Below are 14,136 nucleotides of genomic sequence, written 5' to 3' on the forward strand. Positions count from 1 at the left end.
CCAAGCCAGGAGAAGAACCGAGGCGCGACGCCATGGCAAGGACGGCTAAACTGACATGACGGGATGGTCTTGTCTTCACCCTTGGAAGAACGTGGGACTTCAACGAAGATGACTCCGAGAACTGAAAGCGGCACCGCAGACTTTCAACGAAGATAGGTTCTACTTGCTTATGTCGCAAAGTGGCTCGCCGAGTACCGGCGGGTATACTCAAGTATTATAAGACCAATATGCACTCGAAAAACGTTCGTCAAGAGTTCTTCTGTAGAAGAACTCTTTACGAACGTTTTTCATTCATCAAGTTCTTCTACAGTTCTCGAGTTCGTCAAATTCTTCTATAGAAGAACTTTTGACGAACGTTGGTGGAGTGCATGCATATTGGTCCTACTTGAGTAGCTATGCTCTCAAATCTTAATTGGTTCGAGGATGCTGTGCCTGTAATGAAAATTGTACGAATTCACTTTATATTGAACTTGCTTATGAATACCCAACCTACCCTCATCTTGCATAACTTTATCTAAATAGCACGGACCCAATATTTCAGTTATTATATTCTGAAGCCGCTTTTCGATAACAAGTTATCGTTAGCCTGAACCTCGGTTCGTCTCACGCCATTGCACTGCCGTTCCCATCTACTCTTTACCGACGGTAACGGGGAACAATAGCTCTGTGTCGTGATCTCTGATCGATAACGTGTAGTAGCTGCTTTGCCCGTTCCGGAATTCATTTACTCGTTGCTATGGGTACGCCGTTGCATTATGCGAGGGCATCAGATAAGATCCAACAATCCACATTGTGGACGCCCCGAGAGTCTATAGCAAGTATTGTGATCACCGAGAGACATGTTTGTGTGGGGGTGCTTTTGCGTCACAGCTGCGGACGCACGTGGAACTGAAGGTTGACGGCGAAGTCGTCGTACACGTGCATAATTCACACTTCGGAGCTGTATAGCGCGACAGTTTGCTATTACGATTCCTTCTATTGTTTTCTTGTAATCAATAATCGCGAATTATACGGTTGCAATGTATAGAATCTGACGAAAACTCAGAACGAAAGGTAAAAAGAATCACGAAAGAAACGAGTAGACAACGAGAACAATTGTCACGTAAACTTCATCTAAAAAACCCTCCGCGCAGCAGGTCATGAAGAGGCGTTATATAGACGTAAACGCATGCTTGAATTTAGAAATGCCTCCGCATGCGGGATGTGACGTCACCTCCGAAATCCAATGCTCCAGCTGAAAACGTCAGATAAGACAGCCTTATACAGACCGCTTAAAAACGAGTGCACGTGCAAAGCCTCTTCGATTTGCTTCTGCGGACTTGCCGAGAGTGACCGGTACGTTGTGTCTATGCCAACTGTCATGGGCTGATTGAAGTTGCGCCATGGACCGGGGTCGACCAGAGTAAGATGCCTATAGCGTCACATACTGGTCTATAATCGACAGCCATTCACTCACCTGTGACCCAGAGTGGGCGTCCACTGCGCCGTGGTGTTGTTTCCAGGCGTTGAACACCGTCTGCTTGCTCGCCTTGGCCGGCGCAGGCGTGCGCTCCAGGCCGACGCGCTCCGGGCAACGCTCGAAGAGCAACACGCGCTCGGCCACAGAACCCTTGGTGAGAAAAGGGCGCACGGGCACGTGCATGTGAACGCGCTCGGTGGGCGACAGCGAGCGTTCGCGGATGTGCTGCTTCTGTGACGAGGTGAGCCGCGGGTGCGGGATGCTTGGCGGTGAACTGGCCTCCAGGAACAACGCTTCCGGCGAGTTGAGTCGCCTCGGCGAGGTCGACAGTGGCGAGTCCAAATCAGGCGCCTGCAAATCATGATTGCTGTTGCTTCCAGGGATCGCGACGGGAGCGCTCCTGCTGCTCTCGACGCTGTTGGGCCACAGCTGTTCCGCCGGAGAGCTCGGAGAGGTCAACGACTCCCAGCGGCTCTTGGCATCGTTCACCACATGGCCATTCTTGCAGGGCTTCTGCTTGAAAAGTTCCTCGAATTGTTTTGGTTCGGGGAGGCCTTGGAATCGAGATTTGGCATAATCCATGGCAGCGGAGGTCACCGCGGACGCATTTCTGTTGCCGCTGACGGGCTTCACGGCGATCACGGGCTTAGACACCGGTGAGGACGTAGAGTGCACTGTTTTTCGCTCTTTGGAAACAATGCCACTGTCCAATTTCGCCGGCTTAGACGGCTGTTGACTAGAAACCTTGGGGTTGAGCTCTTTTGGGCTGTTAGAGTGGCTCGAAAGCCTAGCGGAGGTATCCTTAGCACTGTCTTTCACAGAAGACCCCCTCAAAGATGGCGAATCTCGGGCTGTCACGTTGTCAATCACTGCCGTCGTTGTTGATTTTGAGGGTGTCACGGCTGGAACATAGGTGGCACTGAAGGTAGGGGGTGGAGGCGTCGAAGGTTTAGGAGCTCCAGTGACTAGAGATATAACACTCGGTGGTGACAGCTTGAACACCTTTCTTTGACTACCAGGAGTTGGAGAAGGCGATTTCTCAGTTTTCTCGCTGTCTGTCGAAACATCTGAAGAAGGGATGTGTTCATGTCCATCTACAGCGAGAAGAGACCTCGTCTTTGAGGTTGGCTTGTCTGTTCTCATTTTAGTAGCATCACTCTCGTGCGAATTGTACGCGGGAGACATTTTTGAAGCCTTCAGATTGGACGTAAGATCTTTCGAAGTGGCAGCACTCGCTGGCGTTTTAGTTCCTCCAGACGTGACGCGAGCGGTTACATCCTTCTTCGTTGTCACACCTGTGCCGGATGTCACCAGAACGGTGCCGAGCTTTCTGGGCGCAGCGTCGCTGGCCAATTTGTCGTTTTTTGTCTTGCTCGCGCCCTTCACTTCAGGATCAGCACTTTTGAGTCGCTTTTTATTCAAGTCATCCTTCACGGAAGGTTTTGACTCTTGCTTTCCCCCGTACGACGATGGTACCACGCTGGAACTGCCCGCTCCTACGGTAGACTGGTTCGAAGCCAGCTTCTTAGTGGTCGAAGCCTGTGACGAAGTCATGGCTGTTTTGGACTTCCTGGCCGCGGTTTTCACTTTGTCCTGAGCGACGAAAGAGTTGACTAGCGCTTCGAGCTTGCCTTCTAAATCAACGGCCAAGAGTTCGACGGGATCCAGCCCATCTATACTCAAGTCCGTTACCGTAGATGTCGCTGACTGCGGCCTGGGAGGCTGCGGTGCCATGATGATGGCGGCCGACGCCGGCCTCACCGCGTACGATGGTAGCTTTAGCAAGGGCGAGCACACACCGTAGTGCACGGCTTTGCAATTGTTCGCCGATATTAACTGCGGATCCGGACAGCAGGGTTCGTGCTCAACCACGTGCACCGAACGACTTCGAGACAAGTCCACCAGTGCGCTGTGGTACAGGGTCACTCTCGTCACCACGTATTGGCAGCACGCATAACTCAGCATAATCTTATTGTTACTTTTTCACTTCCTATTTTATGCCATCACGAGGCTTCTCGCAACCACCGCTGCGGGACGGCGTAGCAGCCCATCCTCTAAGGCGCACGGCGCAGCGTTCGCTTTCGTCACCAGCGTAAAGGTCGTTGTCGAGCGCCTAGCGTGTGTCTTCATCAAAGCGAGAATGAGTGCACTTGACACGGCAGTAGCAACGGCACGCAGCGTAGTGCCCTGTCGCAAAATGGCACCACTTTAAATGAAGTAGGAAGCGCAACGCGACGACCGTGTCTCGGAGAAGTGCAGAGAGAGAAAGAGAGAACCTCGTCAAGGAGACGCACGGTTTTCTTTCCAGACACGAAAGAATCTCCGCGGAGTGGTATCCGAGGACGGCACCAAACACACTCACACACGCACACCAAACGCTTGAACACAAACGCACAAAGATGGGAAGAGAAAAAGTTGCGAGAAGTGGACGTAGGCCGCAAAAATGAGGCACCAGATGCTAAAAAAAAAAAAGTCACGCGAGAAATATGAGATAATTAGAACAAGACAATGACTGCATCTAACGATCCACGTTCGGAAGGCACAGTGCGAAGAAACTGGATGGCGTACTTCCCGATGAAGAGGTAAACGAAGAACCGACAACGACGCAGGCGTCGCTGGCTGGCCCGGGAGCCCACCACGGTTGACTCACACGCGCACCTCACACGGCTCAGCAGTCTTAAATAAAGCGCCTCGCACGAGTCACAGACACGTTACGGGTACCTCGAGTTACTAGGGGTGGCAGCACACGGCGGAGGATTCCAGCTTCGAGGAAACGAAAGATGCAGACGCAAAATAAAACAAGTAAAAAAAATCAATAGGCACACGGTTCACATGTCACATCGGTCTGTCGAACGTTCAATCGGCAGAGTGGCCGAGATGATGCGGAGGCGTCCGCGGGATGCAGAGATGAGGACACGCAGCAGCTCCTCTCTCAAGCGGCGGTGGGAGATGACGACGTCGGCCTGGCGAAACGCGGTCCGCCGCCTTCCTCGCTCTTCCTAAAAAAAGCTCCGGCTGCTGCGGGCCTGTGTCCTAGGGCGGTGGCAGCGCCGAAGGAGCAGCGGCTGCTACGGCAGCGCCTCGGGGCAGCCGTGCAGCAAAGCGTCAGCCGCACTCGCGCGCACAGCTAAGCGGTGGGACCCGCGGCAAGCAGGGCCGCCGCCGCAGCTCCTGCGGGCGGCAGCTGCTGCTATAAGTGTCGCCACGTCCTTATAAGGGTCCCTGTGGTGGGTGAGCAGCAGTCTCCTGTCTCTCAGAGGAGAACTCCACTCTGTTCTGGAGCAGCACGCTGCGGAGGAGCAGCCGCCTCCACAGCAGCGCCTTCTTCCTGCCTCCTCGAGGCGCTACTAACCGACTCCCGCGGGCATCCTCTCACGGTAGCCGAGATGATGATCGCTCCAGCCTTCGCCGACGACGACGCTCCTCTTCGGATACGCCGGGCTGGAGAAAGCTGCTGCGCCCAGCACCGGCGCAGCGCTCGAGCATGAGAACGGCGAGGAGTGGCGGCTGTCGCAGTGGTTGTGCGGCGGCGGCCTCGCCGCCGCCGGGCGGCCGCCGCGGAAGTGGGAAACGGCCTACTCCTCTTTGACGCCGGCACTCACACAAACACACCACCACCGCCCGCCGAACGAGAGCGGCGCCGACGCGGCCGTTGTGGGGGGGCGGGGTCCGTATATCAAATTGCCAGGGCACGCGCGCACTCTGCGGGGCGCCTGTTCCCGCCGCGGCAGCGCGTGTCCGAAGGTGGTGCCGAGCGAAAACGCCGCTGCTGAGTGCGTGGTCGCGTGGCCCTCGCTTTCTTTTTCCTCCTCTGTTCGTTCCGAAGTTGTAAAACGACGAACGACGAGGCGTCAAAAAAGCCGTTTATTTAGTAGTCGGAGAGTGTGCCCGCGAACCAAGGCGTTAAATGCGCCCGTTGCCGGTCTGCCAGGTGAAGTCGGAGGCAGAAAGGATTCGTGCCAGGAGGTTTCGGCAAGAGCGACACAGACTCTCCTCGTAGCAGCGAACGCTCCGTTCTCACTCTCGCTATGCAGCACACATTCGCCGCGTGCCGACCACGTAAGGTGTTCCTTTCAGTGGAATGTGAGAGGAGGTCACGCGAGAGTGAAATGCCCTGCCGGTGTGCGGGCGCAAAGAAACTCCGCGCGACGCCTACGTGAGGATACGCTAATCTGATCAGGGAGAGGGACCTAGCGATGAGAGCGCTTAAGCTCACGGTCACTTGAAAATATATACGAGCAACTTTCACACGAATCCGAAATTGGAATGTAGGAGTAGTGACGTTAAACCTTGCTCCAGCCCGTGGCTACGCAACTGCATCCATTCATCCATTCAAATGCGAGGTAGCCCCACAAGCTGCCGCGTGCATTGAGATCGCCAAGAAGAAGATAAGGTTGCGACAAGTGATTTAATAAACATTGAAATGGATGTGACAGCAGAGGAGCTATTACAATCGACCTTGGGCGTTTGTTGCTGATCGAAAATCATCATAATCATAAACCAGAACTAGATTCGAGCGCGCGTACCCACGAACCGAAGGCGAATGTCCAATAGCAATTCGGCTATCCAGCTCTGCTATCGGGACATGGCATAGCTCTGTATAGTAGGAAGGGGTGTGAAAGAGAAGCGAGTGTGAGGAGGACAGTTGGGAGGGAAAGGAGGGGCGACAGAGGAGAGAGAGAGAGAAACAGAATGAAATGGAACAACGAGAAAAAAGATAGAAGGTTAGAGTACGACTACAGAGAGATACATGGAAAAGAAAATAAGAGCCTAATAGATAGAAAGTGTCGTGAGAAAATATAAATAAGTCAGAGAAATATATACAAAAACAGACATAACAAAGAGAGAAACAGCAGATGCATACCTATACGTAGTATAGTATATAAAGGGGTGGTATAGAGAGATAGGCACGGGTGAACTGAGTGCCCACGAGCTCGGCTGTCCATTGCTCGGCTGTGACCCAACCGTGTTTGTATTTGTGTGGCTATGAGAAATACTTAAAGCGAGCAGACTGTAATCAGTTTCTTAAAAAATACAGCCTGAACTGCCACAGTGTCTAGTGCTGATTGGCTTGGATGGATCTGAAGGGCTATACTCCACATGCCTGGACAGCGCCGTAGGTCCAAAATAATGGTCGCACCGCCGCATGGTGCGACATACTGGCGGGAGAAGTTAGTATGTGGGAAATGAAGGTGTGTGTGTTCTGCCCACTCAGAACCTGAGCACAAAATTTACTTAAAACTTCTTGTTCACCGTCCAGGTTAAGTCAGAGTCCCTTGACGTTCCACTGCATTATTTCTTCCAAATCCACCCATCAGACCTGGTGAAAAAAAAAAAAAGGACATTCTGCAACAGCAAACACTGCCTCGGACATACCAACCAAGTTTTGTAGTCGTGCGTGGCAAGTAGAGTTTACAAAGAGAGTGCGAAGTTGTCACTTTCTGAAGTGTCCTCTCTTCGTACAGAGGCCTTCACTCAATTTGGAGGGCGGGGTGCCAACTGTATGTCGTCAAACAACGCATTGCCGCTATTGACTGATAGCTGACAGATGATAAGGAACTGAGTTTAGATTAGATGCGCTCCTTGTTACTGCAGAGTGACATCACGTTCCATCGTAGAAACCCATGTTTTTCTCTTTTATGTTTCGTTGGCACATGTCACGCCTGCTAGCGCACTGCAAGAGGAAGGTGTTCAAGTTAACCTCTGTTGTAGCCTTACTGGCGTAGCAACACTACGAGCACTTAACCACCACGGAGGAGAGTGGGTGCGTTTCATGACGCATGACCCATATCATGACGAACACTTACGTAACTTCTTTTCGCCATGCCATATCCGTGGCTGATAGTGACGTCGCCAGGGTGCACACTGCGCCCGTGCTCTCTTCTCCAGAATTTATTTTCTTTGCCACACTCTATATAAGCCGCAAATGATCGAAAAGGTAGCGAAATGGGGGTAGTGCTGCATTTAGTCCCTAAAACTAACAGTTAGTCCGTGGAGAGATTAACTGCAAGACTAGAGTGTCATGTGCAAACAGAGGGAGGAACTGTTAGACCATGCGGAGCAACGCTTACTCCCGCGGAACTTGCCGGCGCAGACGTGGCCTCGAAGGAATGGTCGGCATGCGCGTAAGCAAATAGTTACCTAAACGAATGAGCTGTCAACAGTTTGAGTTAGGGTAAATGGCCGTGAGAACTACAGCTACGTCAAGAGCAAAGTAATATTGTTTATTTAGTGAAAACATAAGCAAATGTGTAAGCCTCGTCCTAAAAAAAAAAGTGCTCGTGCTCATGCTGTATCAATGCGCGGCCTGATGTTCTCGTCAAGGTAACCCTCGTTGGTGTAACGGTGTGTTGTGGATGTGTTATGGTTTGTGGTTGTGATTGCTGTCTCTTGCGGTGCACTGAATCATCTCTGCGCTGTCGGAAACGTGATCCGACACTTGAATGAAGTGCTACGCTATCGAAATGCTACGCGCCGACTGGAATATCGCCTGAATGGTGAGTGTAAACAAGACTGGCATCACTCCAAGAGATTTATCTCTGTGCTGTTGATATGTAATGAGCAACGTTTGTTTAACACTCACGTTCTTCGGGAAGAAAACCGGCTTGGTTAGTGAGCCCGCGCTACACAGCGTTTCGAGAGCTGCCCCGTCACAAATGTACATGAGCCATGGAAACGTGGTAGCCATTAGCTGTAGCAAGTACAGCTGTTCATAAATTGTTTTGCTTTGAGTGCAGCACATGTAAGCATTGTTCCACAGAGATTGCCGCACTTTAAAAAATAAATTCACCTAAACTCCACACAATGTCATTTTTTTAGAAAGTAAACAACTAATTTAGGAAGGTCTGCTGTTGACATTGCATATCTAGCTTGGCTTGACACGGCTAACACAGGCAGTCGGCGACCACGTCGGTGATTTCGCTCGTTTGTAGCGATGCTAGGCATGTTTCAGTTTTAAATCTCTAAAATGAAGCACGAGCTTCATTGATAAATAAGTGCGCCCCTACGCGTATCGCAGAGAAAGCTCGAGAGCGGGCTTCTTGCGCTTCATAACACGTTTTGAACTGTTCCATTGCATTATGACGGGTTCTGTGAAAAAACTGTTTTTTTTAAATTTTACGTGATTGGACGTAAATCCAAGTGCATGAACAGTTCTGTCTGAAATAATGAATGCTTCTGCAATTACTTTTTTAGACAGCCAATGAATGAAAGCGTTGCGCCTTCCGATGAAAGTTAATATTTTGCAGCTGCGAACACGCTCTCAGCAGCTGTCAAAGGGGTGGTTGCACTTCGTGAAGTCGGCTGGACAGCATCCATTCCCATGAAGCATTGTTTCTTTATTGTAGCTCCTAGATTGTATATTTTGTACTAATAAAATGTGATGTGTGCGCACGATGGTGCAGAATCGACACGAGTCGCTGAATAAACTTGGCTATTTCTTTAAGCGTTCTCTTTTTTTTTTGTCATTAAACACATATTTTCGCTGAACAACCGCGTTCTGTAAGCGAGCAAGCTTAACACAGCGACGGCAACATATACGGGAACGTTTATATATACATTTGCTCAACAAACATACAAACCAGCCCAAACCACGCACGCAGAAATACATATTCAACGCATTTCACATTTTCACGTACGTGATCACCTAATGGTTGCTTGCCAAACACTGAAGGCTTAAGACCAATAAGAAATCTTTTATAGCTTGAGGGACATGGCAGAACGCGCAGCGTTTTGACGGTGCCTACATATGCCCCGGTAATTTTCACTCCAATATGAACTGGGGTGTGGTATAGTGGTTCGCGTACACGACTGCCGATCCAATGGTCACGAGTTCGAATCATGTGTGTTTGTCGGGAATTTTCTGTAGTCTATTTCTGAATTTACTTTTAATTAATTTGTAGGGTTTAACGTCCCAAAACCACCATATGATTATGAGAGACGCCGTAGTGGAGGGCTCCGGAAATTTTGACCACCTAGGGTTCTTTAGCGTGCACCCAAATCTGAGCACACGGGCCTACAACATTTCCGCCTCCATCGGAAATGCAGCCGCCACAGCCGGGATTCGAACCCGCGACCTGCGGGTCAGCAGCCGAGTACCTTAGCCACTAGACTACCGCGGCGGGGTCTGAATTTACTTTTTGTGTATTGATTGTATATGTCGTCAAATGCATTCATCAACCTCCAAGTTCTTGGTAATTCAGCCAGAAATTGTAAAAAAAATTATTTTTTTTTGAGAAGGAGCAAATGATGGGACTAACAGTTCTTCCCTATACAGTCAGTTGCTCCCACACAGGGGTAACGTTTACTCCTTGACATTTCGTCCCTCAACCTACTGATGACTAAACAGTTCATCCCCTGACAGTTACTCCCGAAAGGACGAATCGTTCATCCTTTGGGGAGTAATGGTTGTGGCAATGGTCAAGGCAGTGAAGGGGAAACTTGGGATAGGCAGAAATCGGATGTCTGCACTAAGGGACAAAGAAGGCAAAATAACTACCAATATGGATAGGATACTTAAAATAGCGGAGGAGTTTTACCTGTACAGTAACCAGGACAAACCCGACCTTAATACTATAAGAACTAGCAGTAATTGATTGATTTGTGGGGTTTAACGTCCCAAAACCACCATATGATTATGAGAGACGCAAGAACTAGCAGTAACACAGATGAAACCCCACCAGTAATGATAGAAGAAGTCAGAAAAGCCTTGGAGAGCACGCAAACAGGTAATGCTGCTGGTGAGGACAAGGTAACATCAGATCTGCCGAAAGATGGAGGACAGATTGTGCTAGAAAAACTAGCCACCCTGTTTACAGGGTGCCTCCTGACGGTAAGAGTACTAGAGCCTTGGAAGATTGCTAACATCTTCTTGATACACAAGAAAGGAGTAGACAAGGATTTGAAGAATTACAGGCCGATCAGCTTGATCTCCGTAGTATACAAACTACTTACAAAGGTAATTGCTAACAGAGTTAAGAAAACATTAGAATTCAATCAACCAAAGGAACAAGCAGGATTTAGAACAGGCTACTCAACAATCGACCACATTCATACTATCAGTCAGGTAATACTGACCACATTCATACTATCAATCAGGGGGTGGCGGCGGCAATGCAGTTACCCCCCAAAAGGACGAACCACACACCCGTTTTCGTGTCCTTTGCGGCCCAGAGTGCTTGGCATAGGAAGCGCAAGTTGACCATCTGCCTGCCAGGATTCCTACTCCTTATGTTCCAGTTAAAAGTGGCTTCGAACGACAGTTGAACAGCTCGTGATTCAGCGCAAACAGGTGGACTACAGCTTCTCACCGGTTCACAGTGACGTAGCCAGGAGGTAGCAGCGCAGTACAACTTCATTCGCCACAATGTAAATTTATTTACGATATTGTTTAAACGAGGAATAATGTCTTCATGTGATTTATCAAGTCAAAAACTACCGATTTAGGAAAAAATTATTATCATCATCATCATTGTTTAGTGACTTAAGGCAAAAATTGGCGACCTTTCGAAAGCATCCTGGCGAGCTGGCCAAAAAAAAAAAAAAAGTTAACCCCACTGGGACAGGAATCACAGGAGCGCTCGAACAGCAGACAACTTTTAAGAACAGAGCGAACAGCGGACCAGTGAGAGAATTGAAACGAAAACATCTATTTTGCTTTTCTCCTGCGCAGACTTTAATTTTTTCTTTACTTTAACCGCCAGCTTCTTGGCCAATTTCTCTGGTGGGTAAGAGCCAGAACAGAGGTTCATGCAAGGAAGCGAAGCATGTTTGCTTGCTTGCTTGCTTGCTTGATACTTTCTTTTGTGGCTCTCCCCCACTAAGGGGAATTGGCCGAGAAGCCGGCGGTTAATGCAAGTCAATACCTTTTACCTTCAGGCTAGGGAAAGCATGTACCACGCTATTTGTTTGTTTGTCTCCCTGGACTAATGGCTCACATCCACTCAGGGGGATTGGCCAAGAAAGCGTAGTGCATTTTTACTGTGAGCATTATAACTATGTGTAATGAAGTTGTATTATAATATGAATAATGTAAGGAACACCACACAAATAAGAGCAAACGAAAAAAGAAAAAATGGAAAAGTCAAGTTGAGACATTTTGAGATTTCTGGTGTTGCGATTACCACTCAGCTGCGTTTACTTCACCTCACCATTTAGAATTTTTTGGGTAATAAATAATAATTGTTTGATTGAAGATCCCAAAGGTATACGTTTGGATGCCTGAATATAGTCGCAAACGGCATTGAAAGCATCCCTGTGGCAATGTCCCCAAATTGAGGCACCAAAGCTTAGTGCAGTTTCCGCCGTCCATCTAACGCCTATTTTCAGAAATGCAATAACTAGAAGCCTTCTAAGTATATCGTATCGGCAACAATACAAAAAATAATGTTCTATTGATTCCACTTCTCCGCAGAATGCGCAGAGGGGCGATATTGTCTGACCAGCTCTGTGTAGATACAGGTTTAGGAGAGGGGGAGACACGGCATCGGAATTTAGTAATTAAAACCTCGAGCTTTCTGAAATGGCTCCAGTGGGGTCACCGTGGAAATCTGCCACGCTTAACGTCTTCTTTGTCAATCACCGCAGGCGCTCGTGACCTTGCCGCGACCACCATATCTGCTTAAGACCACTCTTCGGTGCAGGAAAAGCTCGATGGAAATGGCTACTGTGCTGCAACGTTTCTTGGACATGTACAAAGCCGAGCAACCGACGCCGCAGTGTGTGCAGAGGATACAGCGTGACCTGGCAGAGCTGCACGCCGACCCTGCGTCATGCGTATTCGCGGCGCCCGAAGAGAACGACATTACTGTGGTGCACGCCGTCATCGTTGGTTCCTGGGACTCTCCTCTCGAAGGCGGCCTGTTCCACTTGGTGCTCAAGTGCCCCCCAGACTACCCGATACGACCACCTTACGCGTGCTTCTTGACCGGAGCCGAGAAGAGGGTGTCGTTCAACGCCCACATCCACGGGGGATCCATTTGCCTCGACACACTTGGACTGGCTTGGAGCCCGGCTCAGACCGTCGGCAGCCTGCTGGTGTCCATACTGTCCTTGTTGTCCGACGGCGCCGAGGAGCGAATGCGCCACAACACGCTCAGCATCGCGATATGCGACACGCTCGAAGGCTGCCTGAAGGAACCGCCACCCTCGGATGCGATGCCACCACCTTTGAAAAAGCAGGCCCTCAAGTACTTCGTCGACAACTACGCCAAGTACGAGGACTCCGTCAAGGCGCAGATCGGCTCCTCCTCGGGAATTTTCTCGTGGATAACGGGCAAGAGCGACTACGAGTCCCTCCTCCAGCGTCTTCGCGACATCAAAAAAAAGGTCGACGAAAAGAAGGAGGCTGATGGACAGCAAAATAACGAGTGAAGTTGTCTTTTTCGGCAACGGCGAAGAGCAGAGAGGCATGACGCAATCGTGGAACTGTCGCCAACTCTGCACGGCGACCACTGAACGCAAAATTATGCTTTTAAAAATTTTGGCAGGGAACGTATATAACGAAGATTTGATATTTGCTAGTGCATTAAAAAGCAGAGATTTTCTTCAAGTGTAAAACAATGACTCATTCTTGTTTATATGCTTTTTGCTTCTTTGTGTCTGCAGATCGCAAATTTTACGTGCAGGGGTGATGTTTTAGCACGAATTTACGTTTACCTCTTGTCTCTGAGTTGAAATATGAAGAGCCAGATGGGTGTATGTGTCCACAATATTTTCATTAAGCATAATGAGACACCTGCATATGTAGTAGCCAAATTCTTTTCCCTTTCTTTAAGTGCATGCCTTTGCTCCTGAACATGAAAAAAGAGATACTAAACATGTAGAAGTGATGTATGCACAGACGTGTTGAACAGCCGCGTGTTACACATTGCACCGTCTTATAAAAAACGGATTTTGTTATTTTCCAAAATTCCTTCAAATACTTTGTTTATGAAAATAATGTTAACTGAGTTGTCTGCAGAAACCCACAGCACTGGTGGAAGTAATATGATTCGACAATTTTTTTATAAAAAAGCAGCAGATCCCATGTCCCTTAGGAATCGATTTTATGCGAAGCATGCAGAGGGAAAATGACTGTGTTGTAGTTTTTTAGCGAAATGTTACGAAATCCCGCTAAACATGCGTACAAATGCTGTACGCAAAGACACGTTGAAGAATCGCATGTGTTTTATATAACCAGCTGTTTACAGTTGCGCAACAATGCAAACAACAACAGGGTATTAGCAACACCAAAAGCGGTATAAGCTGACATGTAGCCCTTGAGCTCGCGAAGGTGGTAGACCTTGACAATGCTACATATATAAACTTCCGTGGATAGCGCTTAACCACGATTGACGTTAACGATGTGACGCCCATGCAATAGGAGTAAATTTGTGATGTTTATATAACTAGGTAGCCAACTGTCACAAAACGAGCGCTCAAAAAGGGCGCGCCGCCGAATTCTCACGACGAATGCCGGAGTGACGCCGCGAGGTCAACGATAAAAAAAAGAAAACAAACATCTAAAAACTCCCGGGCGCGCGACTCTCTCCCTTGGAAGCGTGGGTTCGCCGACGAACCTCCTCAGCCCACATCGGCGCCCGAGCAAGCCCTCGAATGTTCTAGATGGAAAGGGGCGGGGTGATGCCGGGTTGAATCATCCGTCGCAGACGGCCTTCGGCCGTCTCCCCAGCCTTCGC

At 49.2% G+C, this 14,136-nt stretch overlaps 2 protein-coding genes across 4 annotated transcripts in view; one reads left to right on the forward strand and one right to left on the reverse strand.

Annotated features, from left to right (window-relative positions):
- LOC119178738 (uncharacterized) overlaps positions 1 to 5,075 on the reverse strand; it is a 120,592-nt gene extending 115,517 nt beyond the window's left edge. Inside the window, exon 1 of one of the 3 annotated variants that reach the window (XM_075887469.1) lies at positions 1,457 to 5,075. In XM_075887469.1, coding sequence (XP_075743584.1) covers positions 1,457 to 3,424 — 1,968 coding nt within the window. In that variant the 5' untranslated portion in view covers positions 3,425 to 5,075. The remainder of the gene's footprint in view (positions 1 to 1,456) is intronic. The other 2 variants (XM_075887470.1, XM_075887471.1) reach the window with 2 other exon arrangements.
- Positions 5,076 to 12,044: 6,969 nt separating this feature from the next.
- Positions 12,045 to 13,085, forward strand: LOC119177821 (ubiquitin-conjugating enzyme E2 Z). The gene has a single exon (XM_037429009.2). It carries the CDS (start codon positions 12,110 to 12,112, stop codon positions 12,827 to 12,829), a length of 720 nt encoding a protein of 239 aa, XP_037284906.2. The 5' UTR covers positions 12,045 to 12,109; the 3' UTR covers positions 12,830 to 13,085.
- The last annotated feature ends 1,051 nt before the right edge of the window (positions 13,086 to 14,136 follow it).

Source organism: Rhipicephalus microplus, chromosome 1 (genome assembly GCF_043290135.1).
Source record: "Rhipicephalus microplus isolate Deutch F79 chromosome 1, USDA_Rmic, whole genome shotgun sequence".
Taxonomy (NCBI): Eukaryota; Metazoa; Arthropoda; class Arachnida; order Ixodida; family Ixodidae; genus Rhipicephalus; species Rhipicephalus microplus.